Source organism: Arachis ipaensis, chromosome B09, assembly GCF_000816755.2.
Source record: "Arachis ipaensis cultivar K30076 chromosome B09, Araip1.1, whole genome shotgun sequence".
NCBI classification, from domain to species: Eukaryota; Viridiplantae; Streptophyta; class Magnoliopsida; order Fabales; family Fabaceae; genus Arachis; species Arachis ipaensis.
This window is the reverse complement of record NC_029793.2, coordinates 25,349,850-25,364,202: the sequence shown is the minus strand read 5'-3', so window position 1 is coordinate 25,364,202 and position 14,353 is coordinate 25,349,850. Positions and strand designations below refer to the sequence as shown.

Sequence of the window (14,353 nt, the reverse complement as noted above, 5' to 3'; positions counted from 1 at the left end):
AATGGGACAAAATGCCCCCAAAGTAAATGGTGGTAGCAATGCATGAGTTGTACTCAAATTCAGATGCATGAATATGTGGAAAATATAGTTAATGGGTAGTTAGATTTTATATTCTGATTACATGAATTGTCTGAAGTTAGGTGGGAAGTTTAGGTTAATCAATGATTCAGATTTTAGTCCACTTGACCAAATACAATCATACATTGACCTAACCCCATTACAACCCTTAAAGGACCTCTTGATATGTGTATTCGTGCATTAAACTTTTGTTGATTGGTAGAAGAATAGCAAGCCTTAGAAAGCAAGATTAGTAGAGAATTGAGAGAATCGAACCTCAAACACTTGAGTGATTAGAGTGTATACACTTCCGGTGAGGGTTCGATGCTCGATTCTTTGTTCCCGGCTTTCACGAGCTCTTTTCTTGCAAGTATACTTGTACTTTATTTTGAGATTTGAATTAGTGGAATCCAGTTCATATTTGTTCTTGAAAGATTTATTTACTTTTAACCAAGTAGGTAGAAGCATTTTTGCATGTAGTTGCATTCATATAGATAGGTTGCATTTAATAAGTCCTACCATCCCTCTTCATTCTTTTGGTTCCTGTGAGCTTAGCATGAGGACATGCTAATGTTTAAGTGTGGAGAAATTGATAAACCACTATTTTATGATTTATTTTGTATTGAATTGAGTGGATTTTGTCAAGTATTCTCACACTTATCCATATAAATTGCATGTTTTTAAGTTTCCTTTCTAATTTTGTGCTATGATTGAAAATATGCTTCTTTGGCCTTAAAATTGCTAATTTGTAATCTTCTCTTATTACCATTCGATGTCGTGATATGTGTGTTAAGTGTTTTCAGATTTTATAGGGCAGGAATGACTTAGAGGATGGAAAGGAAGCATGCCAAAGTGGAAGGAACACAAGAAATTGAGAGTTTGACAAGCTGGAGCCGACGCGCACGCATGGACAACACATACGCGTGACTGGCGCAGCAGACAAATGACGCACATGCGTGGATGACGCGTACGCGTGGCCAATTCAATATCCATCAATGCGTACGCGTGACAAGCATCACATGCCTCAGTTACGAGAAAATGTTAGGGGGCGATATATGGGCTGCTTTTGACCCAGTTTCAGTCCCGAAAATGAGGACAATAGGTTGCAGAGTGAAGCTGGAAGGGGATTCACCATTCACTTTTCATTCATACATACTTTAGGTTTTAGATGTAGAATTCTAGATAGAGAAGCTCTCTCCTCTCTCTAGGTTTAGGGTTTCTTTTTCCAATTTCTCTTTAGATTTAGGTTTCAGTCTTATTTTAATTTAGTTTTCTCTTACTTTTATTTGTTCTAGCACTTGAGTTATCTACTTCCCTTATTGATCCCTTTATTTTGCTAATTTAGTTTATGAGTTCATGTGTTACTCTCAATTTTCATTAATGCAATTTATGTGTCATATTTCTTATTGTTCAATTGCTTTGTTATTGTTCTTTCTTTGCTCTGGTTAGTCTTAGAATTTCCTATGTCTTGTCAATTTTCTATGTTTTTATTTTATGCCTTCAAGTGTTTGATAAAATGTTTGGGTGGATTTTAATTTATATTTTTATGTTCTTGACTTAGATTGATTAATTAGAGAATCTTGAGTTATCAAAATTCTTTTGTTGATTGGTGATTGAAAGTTTCTAGTTGGCTTGAGCCTCACTAAAATCTAGTCTTTGATTAGGACTTGTGAACTTAAGTCGATTTTGCTCGCTTGACTTTCCTTCATTTGTTAGAGGATAACTAAGTGAAAGCAATTTATATTTACCATCACAATTGACGATGATAATGAGGATAGGACTTCTAATTCTCTTTCCTTGGTAAGAGCTTTCTTAGTTATTAGTTTATTTTCTTGCCATTTTACTTTCTTGTTTCTTATTACAAAACCCAAAAATATATTTTTTCATAGCCAATAATAAACTACACTTCCCTGCAATTCCTTTGAGAGACGACCTAAAGTTTAAATATTTCGGTTAATTTTATTGGGCTTGCTTAAGTGACAAAGAATTTAAACGTTGATTGAGGATTGCTTGTCGGTTTAGAACTATACTTGCAACGCGACATTTTTGTGAAATTCTTTACCGACAATTTTTCTCCGTCAACTGCGCCACCACCCTCCCTACCATGAGTCTCCTATGTTTTTTATCGCATTCGCACCTGTTTATTTTTTCAAACCATATATTGGAGGGAGAAGAAATTGGAGATTTTCTTTGAGTGGTGTTTAATAATGAACATCCACATCTTAATGAAAAGAACCATCTGCATACATAGTAAAATGAACATCCTGCGAAACATGTGCATGCAGAATCAAGCAAATCAATTAAAATATCAACAGTATACCCAAATAAACATCCACTTTAGAATGAAAAGAACCATTCACATACATAGTAAAATAAACATCTGACTTGGTTGATAAGAAATAAGTAACGAGACAGCAGCTGTGGGGGGCACCAGGGTCGCGATACAGCAGCGACGACGGTGGCACAGGATTGATTATGATTAAACCTAATTAATTCAAAATTATGATTAAACCTAATTAATTCAAAATTTGATTTTTAAAACTAAAATTAAATTTTCTTTTATTATGAGTAAACCTAATTAATTCAAAATTTAATTTTTAAAATTAGCATTTCTTTTTTAACCTATTATTTACGTTGTTCAGAAAAAGCGTTGTTCTCCTATACTTTTTCTTCAAAAATTTCACCCAGCAGTCCATACGGAGGCATTACCTCAAAACCCAGGCCATATTCAAATCCCCCCTCCCATTTCACTCTTAATTTATTTCTTTGTTAAAATAAAACCCTAGATGAGCCTCTGTAATTCACAGCCAAATTGTAGTCGCCCACCGTGCTCCGCCGATCTTCGCACCAAGCCTTGCTGTTGTTGAGTTTCATTCTCGAAACGTACTCCCCAGGTGGAATAGTTAATGTGTTAGTTACAACATTGCACGGGTCGATACACGCAACACCGAGTATCCGTCGTTTACAGCTAGGACTACTAGAGTATCTAATTCCATTCGCTCCTTTAGCTTTTAATTCAAAATTATGATTAAATCTAATTAATTCAAAATTTGATTTTTAAAACTAAAATTAACTTTTCTTTTATTATGATTAAACCTAATTAATTCAAAATTTAATTTTTAAAATTAACATTTCTTTTTTAACCTATTGTTTACATACTGCAGCCACCCACCGTGCTCCACCGATCTTTGCGCCAAGCCTTGCTGTTGAGTTTTATTCTTGTAAACGTACTTTCCAGGTGGAATAGTTAACGCGTTAGCTACAGCATTGCACGAGTCGATACACGCAATCCCGAGTATCCATCGTTTACGGCTAAGACTACTAGGGTATCTAATTCCATTCGTTCCCTTAGCTTTCGTCTCTTAGTGTCAGTGTCAGCCCAGCAGATGCTTTCGTCGTTGGTGTTCTTTCCAATCTTTACGCATTTCACCACTCCACCGAAAATTCCCTCTTCCCCTATGTACTCACCGTGTCCCTCTTTGCTGCTTCTCACCGCGACCTGCCATGCATGTAATCCATAATTCTAAAAACTGGACCGGATCGATTAGTCAAACCGTGAACTGGCAGCATTAACGATCCAGTTAATCATGTAAAATCGCTAATTAAAAAACCGTTAATAAACCATTGAATCAGTCTGAAAACTGATCGGTTGAAGTGAAATTGAAACCAATCGTTTTAATGAAACTACGTCGTTTTGAACTTTAAACACTTAACAGCTTCTCCCCAAATCAGAAGGAAGTTGAAACATGAAACCCTAGCTTCTCCACCACCGCCTCAAGGACTGCCGCCGTCCGTCGCGCTCAGGCACTACCATCGTCGTCTGGTCGTTCGTGCTTCTTCCTCCTTCAAGAATCGCAGCTTCTTCCTCGAGCTCGGCGCGTCAGTCCCTGGTCTTCATCTGCTCCGTCGCGCGCTCAGGCACCACCGTCTTTGTCTGGTCGTCGTGCTCGAAGTCCCCAACCCACCAATTGCAGCTTCTTCCTCGAGCTCGGCGTCTTTGAGTCTGCTCTTCATTTGCTCAGCCGCAGGTTCTTCCAACCTACCACCGTCTTCTGCGTTTTTTGTTTATGCCCTGTTCAATGATTATTTGATTACTGATTATTTGAATGTTTTTGTTTTAATATTTTATTGAACGATTATTTGATTACCGATGAGCTCTGGTTCTGCTGTGTTGTGATTTTTTATTGAATGAGCTCTGGTTCTGCTGTGTTGCTGTTTTGTGTCTTCTTTATTTTTTATTGAATAGTTATTTTACTGATTATTTATTATTGAAGGTCTTGTGATAATTGATTATTGAATGTCTTTTGATTATTGATTATGATTAGTGATGTGCTGCTGGTTTTGCTGTGTTGTGTTTTCCTGTTTTGTGATTTCCAAACTAGTCATACAAAGAAACTGTTCAGCGGATTTGTTCATCTGCTCGAGTGAAATTCACACAACCGCATGCAAGTTACTACATAAGCTTATAATTATACAAATCATATACTAACTAGTTCTTAAGCATTTCTACGAATTCTACCAGCAGCATACAAGAAATAAGCATCACCAAACGCATCGATAGGTGACATGCATCTGAGTGATATCACCACTGTAAGTTATCTTAACTACTTGCCCTTTCTCTAGTCCATAGTATCTTGCAATTGCATTTGTTTGTAGAATGCGGGGTAGCTGACAACAACAAAGCTTCAAATCAGAATAATATAATAGTGTCTTGTAATGTGAACAATAATTCTGACTCTAAGATGGTCACAATAAAATTTTATGCACAAAAAACATGTAATGTGACACTGTAATGCACCATTTAAATTGGACATATTGTTTGTGCCATAAATCATATTTTTTCAATACATTTCAGGCTGATGTTGAAGAAATTGTGCTTAGACTGTGATTGATAGAAGAAGAAAATATGAACTTATAATTGATTGAATATGAATCTAAATTCAATGACTTTTCACTTAAGTAGTTGTTACGTTTATCATTTAAATTCAATGAATTGTTGATTTTATTATTTCATTTAGGTCATTGAATTGTTCTAAAAAATTTTGTTTCGTCCTTGAGCCATTGTGCTTGTTTTCATGGGATCAGAATTTTTTAGTCTTATTATTTCTTGATTGCATCTATAGGTCCTAATGGTTATGTTTGGTGGCTGGAAAGTTTGCCTATGCTTTGTATGTTGCAGCAGTGAAAGCTAAGTCGCTGCTCTTCTCTTCTGCCGCCAGTCTGCTCCGCCTCCTCGTCGCCAGTTTGCTACCTTATGCTTCTGGTTCTTCTGCAGGGTGAGAAATTCACTGAATTGCGTCTCCCTCTTGTTTCATGTGAATGTAATCATGTTTGCTTATATCATTTTGATTTTTTGACAACACATGTATAACTATTACTAACTTATTACTGCTGCTGATTTTGCAATTTCATGAGTGCTTAACATTTAAAATTTGTTTATATGATATTTGATCTTCATGTTGACTAGTGTATACTGTATAGTGTAATATGTATTTAATAATTAGAGAGAGAAATCGTAGAATTTACTTCTGACACCATATTGAAACTAGAGATGGATTGAATGAAATGATTCGTTACGAAATGAATATGACAGCTGGGTGGATAACAGAAAATAACTAACTTAACTGGTTTCTAACTAACTCCAGCTGTTGACTAACTGATCAATCAATTAACTAACTCGCTAATGTAATCCATAACATTTTGTTCATTTCATATCATGTGAAGCCATGAGCTAATATTCTATGTTCTTATCCAGAATTTGGTATTGCATTTCGAGGTTGAAGCAGTATATCCGAACGAGTAAAGAGATTTCTTGAATTCCAATGGCAGCTTCGGCAAAACCTCAAACAATTCACAATTGCACTTCTGATGGAGGATGGACAGTTGTTTTACCCCGTCGTGGCAGACAAAGAAGTAAAGCTACCAAAGTTGGAGTTTCAGAAGAAAAACAAGAACCATGGGCTCCAACGGATTCTCAGACTGATCCAAGCCGAGAAACATCAATGATGCAGAAGATGGAAAGATGTATAAATAGGGTTGGGAGCTCCGAGTTCTATAGTACTATGAGATGTCAAATCCAAACATCACTTTCTGATTATGTCCATAGGGTGTTAGGCTCAGAGACAAAGATGGAAATGGTCATTTATGGTATTGGCAGCATCGAATCGTACGAGCCCCCTCGATTGCAACTTAGCCTTGCAATATTGATGAGAAGAGATTTCAGTTGGATCGGAAACATAGAGGTGTATGATCCTGTTCTATCTCTATCTGAGTCTCGGGTTATAGAATCCCTCGGTTGTTCTGTCATGTCAGTAAATGAGCATGGGAGGCGAGAGGCACAAAAACCGACTATGTTCTTCATGCCTCATTGCGAGGCAGAGTTATATAATAACTTGTTGCAGGCAAATTGGAAACTGAATCTATTAAGAAACATGGTATTGTTTGGTAACAGCTTTGAAACATACAAGGAGCATGCTTCATTGTGTAAGAATTCACGTGTTAACTCAATGGAGCATATTTTGTCTGTTCGTAGGTTCACAACAGAGTTTAGAATCAAAACAGTTTCAGATGATTATTATAATGCATTTCATGATTCTAGTTGGCATTTTTTTAGCCCTGTCCTGGAGACTGAGCTGCAACTTTCAGATTCTTGATGGTGTATTTTTTTACCACCCGCAATAGTGATTAATTAAGATGTTGCACTTATATGTCCTTTATTTCAAATAGAATGGCACGCAAACACCCTATGCACAATATTAGAACTCTACACAATATATCAATGAAAACAACAGCAACAAATGTGATGGAAAACTGAAAATCCATACCAAAATTTCACGTCGAAAAATATTCCTCACTATGAGAGGTAAAAAAACCACAGGATGATAAAATGTTCCATTATAACCAAATCAAACATACAAAGTGTTTGAAAATATGCAATAATTGAGCATAGCAATACAGCTCTTTTGGATTATCAACTAGCCACCAACAATAGTCCAAAGACATCAAGAAGTTGAAAAAAATAGAGTTCAAGAAATATTTGTTCCTTCTCTCAACTAAACCTGTCACCTAAATAATTTTCAATTAGCAGTAGATGTAGGCTTAACTATAGTTAGTTAGTCACTTCAGCGTATACCAATCAAAATAAAAATTAGTTTAGTTTAGTTTATTAATTATTTAATGTGGCTGTAATTAATTGTAGCAGGAGCATATAAGGTATGACCACCCAGTGGCAGTGCTTGAAGTAAATTTTTGGGGAGCCAACAATAATTTAAAAAAATATATATAGCCCGTTAAAAAAAGTCTATTAGTCGAACTTACTAAGTTTAAACTAAAAGACTATTAAGTAAATGACTAATTAATGTTATGTACAAAGCTGATTTCTCAATTAGTTTAAAAGTTATAAATGACTATTAGTATTTCCTCAACTAATTAGGGTGTGTTTGGGTTCACATTGAAGAAGAGAGAAGTCCGTTTGAGTGTCTTGAACGTCCCATTTTTATGTTTGGCAATTTGTTGGAACAACCCAGAAGCAACCCAGAAGTGCTTTTACCTTTGAACGTACGCACGTGAAGCTAAAATTTCTAGCTTCTGCCTTCACGTTGAGAAAGTTGATTACCGTTAAAGGAATTAAGTGAAAAATTTATTCCTTTTCTACCAACCCTACCCTCCATTCTCTTCTATAAAAAAGATGTAAGTAACCATAACTTTCACAGTAGTTCTTTGTTCATTTATTGTGTATATTCTTTGTTTTGAATTTTTTTTTCTATCAAAATTTTTCAAAATTTTTCAGATCTGTTTCAATCACTGCCAAGGTAAAAAATTTAATTTTTTTTTTATTATTTTTAGTACAATAATGTTTATTTATATGATAAATATTTTTATTATAAAATGAATTACTAAGATCTATTCAAATATCTAAAGTAAAATGATAGGATAATATAAAAAATTATTTAAATTGATGTCTTTTTTAGTAATTTTTCTTCTAAAAGTGATTTTGAGTAGCATAATCCAAACAACATTTATTTTACTATAATCCATTTTAATATAAAGATTGCCAAACATAAATCACGTTAACACAAACTTACTTTTCATCAAAATCAAGTTTGCAAAATTAATTCTATGCAAACTTTCCTGTAATTCAAACACACACTTAGTCGTAAAACTCCTATTTTGAAACTGGCATTCAGAAGAAGAAAAAAAGATGTGTGCCAAATAAAATTGAACCATAAAGTCTTTAGATCGAAACGAGCACTCAGGAGAAGAAAAACCAAAAAAATGTGAATGAATGGTGTACCTAACCGATATCCTCGGCAATATCTCCCATTATCTTCGGCAACCAAAACTGCATAACCGAGAATAAATCCAGTAATTCAAATGAGGCCGAGATCTGGGGATAACGTAACTTCCAACTCAAACCGTACTCAGGGCACAGCCTATTTAATCAGGCGAACTTAACTCGCCTAAAGAGGAACACAATCTCTACCTACTACTTTATTCTTCACCCCTTATCTTCTTAAACGTTATTTTTTGTGAGCTTATTATTCTGGCAACTGACTTGAGCGTCGGAGTCCTTTTTTGCAGGGTCCACACCGAGGCTAAGGTTCACAGGAGAGCGCTTCCGAGTCGTATCTCAGTCGTTACACCGATCATACCTCGGAGGCATATTCTGGACGGAACAATTGGCGCCCACCGTGGGGCCCGATTTTTTCTTCACTTTAGAATATAACCCACACATACCTTGTGCTCTACCTTATTTTTTCAGGAACTGAAGCATGACGGACCAATCGGGCACCCATCAACAAGCTGGTCTCGACCTCGTCGCTGCGAACGCGGCACTACTGGCAGAGAATCAGCGAATGGCCGAACTATTGGCGACCTTGCAAAACAAAGGTGAAAGGAAAAATGTCGACAAGGAAGTGAACACTGATCAGCAAAACGAACACCAGTCAGAATCCAATGACAAAACAGAGGAGAAAACCCCGAAGACCGGAAGGAGACGAGCTAACCCCTTCTCTGAGGAAATCATGAGTTTCAAAATGCCTCAGAACTTCACGCTTCCTATGACACTGGTACCTTACAAAGGGATCGGAGATCCTAAGATTCATGTGACCAAATTTGAGTCCATGATGTTCCTCAATAGCGATTCCGATCCCATATTATGTCGTTCTTTCCCCACCTTTTTAGACGGTGCTGCGCTGTTGTGGTTTTCCAATTTGCCTGCAGGTTCAATAACAAGTTTCGACGACTTCTCCAAACTCTTCATCAATCAGTTCGCGGCTTCCAAGATTTATGTAAGAGACTCAGACTATCTCAGTACCATCAGACAAGGACCGCACGAGAGCCTGCGGGACTATATGACTCGCTTCACAACGGCAGCCATGGAGATCCCCGACCTTAACCCAGAAGTTCAATTACACGCCATAAAGAGTGGCCTGCGCCCAGGAAAATTTCAAGAAGCAATTGCGGTTGCAAAGCCGAGAACACTAGAGGAGTTTCGGGAGAAAGCGACCAGACAAATCGAGATAGAGGAACTACGAGAAACTCGGAAGGGTGAGAGGCAGCCGAACAAAAGAGACGAAGATAGGACAAACACCAGAGATTCAAAGAAGCCCTTCAGGCTGACACCCAAATACGACTCCTACACCAGATTCAACACCAAGAGGGAAGACATCATTAAGGAGATACTACATAACAAGTTGATAAAGCCGCCGAGCAGAGCCGGCTCATATCAGGACCAGCGCTATGTGGACAAGTCCAAATACTGCGCTTTTCACCAGAAGTTCGGCCACACAACCGACGAATGCGTGGTCGCAAAGGACCTCCTGGAAAGACTAGCGAGACAGGGACACCTAGACAAATACATCAGCGGCAAAGCAAGGGGTACCTCCGACGACCCTGATAATCGGCACCAGGAGCGAAAGCAGCCGACCTTGGATAAAACCAGAACCCTACCCCCACCAACGAGGGGGGTCATCAACTGCATCTCTGGGGGGTTCGCAAGTGGAGGCAACACTAGTTCGGCGCGAAAACGACGATACAGGGATATGCTAACACTGCAGCGAACGACCGAGATATCGACGGCCAATCCGAATATACCTAACATATATTTCAAACAAACAGACTGTCAAACCCACTCCGATAATCTGGATGACCCCGTCGTAATCTCTATCCAAGCAGGGGACCTCCTCGTTAGAAAAGCCCTCCTCGACCCCGGCAGTAGCGCCGACGTCCTTTTTTATTCAACCTTCAAGAAAATGAAACTCAGCGAACGATCCCTTCTACCCTCTTCAGGAGAGCTGGTCGGATTCTCAGGGGAACGAGTGTCAATCCTCGGCAGCATCTGGTTAAAGACGACCTTAGGCGAACATCCAATGAGCAAAACTAAGGACGTGCAGTTCCTCGTAGTAGATTGCATTAGCCCATACAATATTATTTTGGGTAGACCCTTTTTAAACTCTTTTGGCGCCATCGTTTCCACACTGCACCTATGTGTCAAATTTCAGGTACAGGAGGAGCAGATAGCCACCATACACTCCGACCACATTGAAGCTCGCCGATGTTACAATGAGAGCTTAAAGATCAGGACAGATACCCGACCAAACCCCGAACCAACCAAAGGCACATACAACATCGCCAACATATCGGGCGTTGCCGAGCTCGATCCACGAGGAGATCTCCATGACAAACCAACACCAACAGACGAACTAGAAAAGGTACAATTAGATAACAATGTTAACCATTACACTCACATCAGTTCTTCCCTCCTTTCAGGAACAAAACAAAAGATAACAAGCCTACTTCGGCGAAATGCCGACCTGTTCGCTTGGACACCAGCAGATATGCCCGGCATAGATCCAAACCTCATCTGCCACAAGCTGCAAATCAATCCGAATGCACGACCCGTCTCCCAGAAGAAAAGAAACATGGGAGACGAGAAGCGTGCAGCATGCCTTGAGGAAACACAGAAGCTCCTCCAAGCAGAATTCATAGAAGAGCTCCGATTCACTACATGGTTATCAAACGTAGTTATGGTAAGAAAGGCCTCAGGTAAGTGGCGCATGTGTGTAGATTTCACTAACCTAAACAAAGCATGCCCCAAGGATGCCTATCCACTCCCATGCATAGATAAATTGGTAGACAATGCATCAGGATATCCTATTTTAAGTTTTTTAGATGCATATTCTGGTTACAATCAAATATTAATGCATCCAAAAGATAAGGATAAAACAGCTTTCATAACTGAACTAGGAAATTACTGTTATACTGTTATGCCTTTTGGCCTCAAGAATGCAGGGGCTACCTATCAACGCCTCATGGACAAAGTCTTCAGCAAACAAATAGGGAGAAATCTAGAGGTATATGTTGACGACATGGTCGTCAAAACCCAAAAAGAAACCACCCATGATACCGACCTAGAAGAAGTGTTCGGTCAGCTGAGGAAACATAACATGCGACTCAACCCGGACAAGTGCGCTTTCGGGGTGAAGGGTGGAAAGTTCCTAGGCTTCATGCTGACGTCAAGAGGCATCGAGGCAAACCCGGAGAAGTGTGAAGCGATCATTAACATGAGACCTCCCCGAACAATAAAGGAAGTCCAGATACTAAATGGAAGGCTGGCCGCACTCTCCCGATTCCTACCAAATGTATCAACACATTCCCAACATTTCTTCAACATACTGAAGAAACAAACAAAGTTCAACTGGAACACAGAGTGTGAAACTGCTTTTCAGAAATTAAAGGCCATAATCTCGTCCCCTCCGACCTTACAAAAGCCAAATCACGAAAAGCCACTACTATTATACTTGTCAGTCTCACCAAAAGCCATCAGTTTAGTACTCGTCACAGAGATAGAGGATAAGCAGGAACCAGTCTACTTCGTCAGTAAAACATTGCAAAATGCCGAGCTCAGATATCCACCAATGGAGAAGCTGGCATATGCACTTATACTCACAGCAAGAAGATTAAGACAGTACTTCCAGAGCAACAAGGTCATCGTCAGAACAAATCAACCCTTGCGACAAATTCTCACTCGACCCGAGGTCTCAGGACGACTAACCAAATGGTCTATAGAATTATCTGAATTTGACATAGTATACGAGCCGAGGACAACGTTGAAGGCACAGTTTTTAGCAGATTTTGTAGCCGAGTTAACAGAGCAGGAGGATCACGCACACACATGGGAGCTCTATGTAGATGGAGCCTCAAACTCAGAAGGATCGGGAGCAGGAGTGTACTTGACAAACAGCTCGGACCTCCAAACAGAGCAGTCAATCAAATTCTTATTTCAAACAAGCAACAATCAAGCCGAGTACGAAGCCCTACTAGCCGGCCTCCAACTCGCACAATCCCTAAACATAACACACCTACAAATATACTGCGACTCACAACTGGTAGTACAACAGGTAACCGGGAACTTTCAGGTAAAAGACCAACTGCTAGAAAAATATCACGCGTTGGTAAGGGAACTCATATCTCATTTTACTTCCATACAAATCACACACATAGCTCGGGAACAAAACACCCGAGCAGATGCTTTATCAAAACTAGCAACAACCAGGAAAAATATGCATGATTCCGTCATATCTCAGCTAACCCTTGCAGAACCAAGTTTTGGCAAAACAATCTTTTCTATCACACAGGAACAAGACTGGCGAACACCATACAAGCAATTTCTACAAACAGGAACCATACCAACAACCATAAAAGACGAACGAACCTTTAAAAGGCGAGCAGCATCTTTCACACTGATTGGAACCGAGTTATACAAAAGAGGATTCTCCCAACCACTACTGAGATGTCTAAGCACGGACGAAGCTAAGCTGGCCATGGATGAAACCCATGAAGGAGTGTGCGGCAACCATATAGGTGGGATCAGCCTGGCATCGAAAGTCGCCAGAGCAGGCTATTATTGGCCAACAATGAAGAACGATTGTGTCGAAAAAGTGAAAAGATGTGACAGATGCCAAAAGCATGGACCATTAACTCACAACCCAGCCGAGAACCTGCACACCTCGGAGGTAAGCTGGCCGTTTTATAAATGGGGGCTTGACATTCTTGGCCCATTCCCCAAAGCTCCAGGACAGGTAAAATATTTACTTGTAGCAATTGATTATTTTTCGAAATGGATAGAAGCCATACCACTAGCTAAAATAGGAGCCGACAAAGTCCGAGCTTTTCTGTGGAAAAACATCATTTGTCGTTTCGGTATACCACATGCCATTATAACTGACAATGGTCGGCAGTTCACCGATCAAAGCTTGGCAGGATTTTTGCAGGGTTTCGAGATCAAGCATCATTTCTCATCAGTAGAACACCCACAAACAAACGGACTTGCCGAAGCAGCTAATAAGATAATTCTTATGGCACTCAAGAAAAAACTCGGCGAAGCCAAAGGAGAATGGGCAGAGCTGATCCCAGAAATACTATGGGGTTACAACACAACAACACAAACAACCACCAAGGAAACACCTTACCGACTCGTTTATGGCGCCGACGCAATGATTCCAGTCGAGGTCGCCCTAACATCGGCAAGAACAACAACAACAACCTCGGCAACAAACAATGATAAAGCCAGACAAATGGAGCTAGACACAATAGAGGAAGACAGACACAAGGCCGAGATAAGACACAAGGCAATGCAAAGCATAATAAGAAAGAAATACAACAAGAAAGTCAAACTCAGGTCCTTCGTAGAACAGGACCTCGTCCTAAGACGAACAGAGGAGGCGAGGAAACCACAAACACATGGAAAGCTCGCCGCAACATGGGAAGGTCCTTACAGAATAACAAGAGTGCTCGGCAAAGGAGCATACAAACTTCAAACACTACAAGGGAACGACGTCCCTGGAATATGGAATGTATCATCTCTACGATCATATTTTTCATAAACAGATATGGAAACGGGGAGACACTCTTTTTCCTACTCACAAGGTTTTTTCCCGAAAACAAGGATTTTTTCTTGGAGAGGTTTTAATGAGGTCCCCCACCCCATATCATTCATGTACTATAATAGTCAAACACATGTTTCCTAATCAGAATATCAACATTATCATAAATACCACGCTAAAAGTGTCAATCCCAAAACAATGTGCGCACATCTACAATCAAAATACCAAACCCCTTAAGCGGGTACAAAATACCTACCTCAAAATTCAACAAAATAAATTACAAAGCAGTTTTCTAAGTCTGCTCCTTTCTCCACCGACTCACTATCACCCTGATTCTCAGGCAGAGTACCATCATCCACCAAACGACCATCACTCACAATTTTTGTCACGTCCAATAAATTCACATCAGC

At 39.4% G+C, this 14,353-nt stretch overlaps 2 protein-coding genes across 9 annotated transcripts; both read left to right on the top strand.

The window, feature by feature from the left end:
* LOC107618692 (protein SENSITIVITY TO RED LIGHT REDUCED 1) lies at positions 3,762-6,762 on the top strand. 8 transcript variants are annotated; one of them, XM_016320829.1, is made up of 4 exons: positions 3,762-4,085; positions 4,583-4,647; positions 5,181-5,333; positions 5,813-6,762. In XM_016320829.1, the coding sequence occupies exon 4, from the start codon at positions 5,880-5,882 to the stop codon at positions 6,708-6,710; it is 831 nt and encodes a 276-aa protein (XP_016176315.1). In that variant the 5' UTR covers positions 3,762-4,085; positions 4,583-4,647; positions 5,181-5,333; positions 5,813-5,879; the 3' UTR covers positions 6,711-6,762. The 8 variants fall into 8 exon arrangements, with proteins under 8 accessions (XP_016176315.1, XP_016176314.1, XP_016176312.1 ...); XM_016320828.1 differs by having other exon boundaries at positions 4,580-4,647; XM_016320826.1 differs by having other exon boundaries at positions 4,440-4,647.
* Positions 8,829-13,943, top strand: LOC107615250. Its single transcript, XM_016317347.1, has one exon. It carries the CDS (start codon positions 8,829-8,831, stop codon positions 13,941-13,943), a length of 5,115 nt encoding a protein of 1,704 aa, XP_016172833.1.

Excerpts from the sequence above, each read along its gene's own strand:
- LOC107618692 (XM_021110265.1), top strand. The coding sequence starts at position 5,880 with ATGGCAGCTTCGGCAAAACCTCAAACAATTCACAATTGCACTTCTGAT.
- LOC107615250 (XM_016317347.1), top strand. The coding sequence starts at position 8,829 with ATGACGGACCAATCGGGCACCCATCAACAAGCTGGTCTCGACCTCGTC.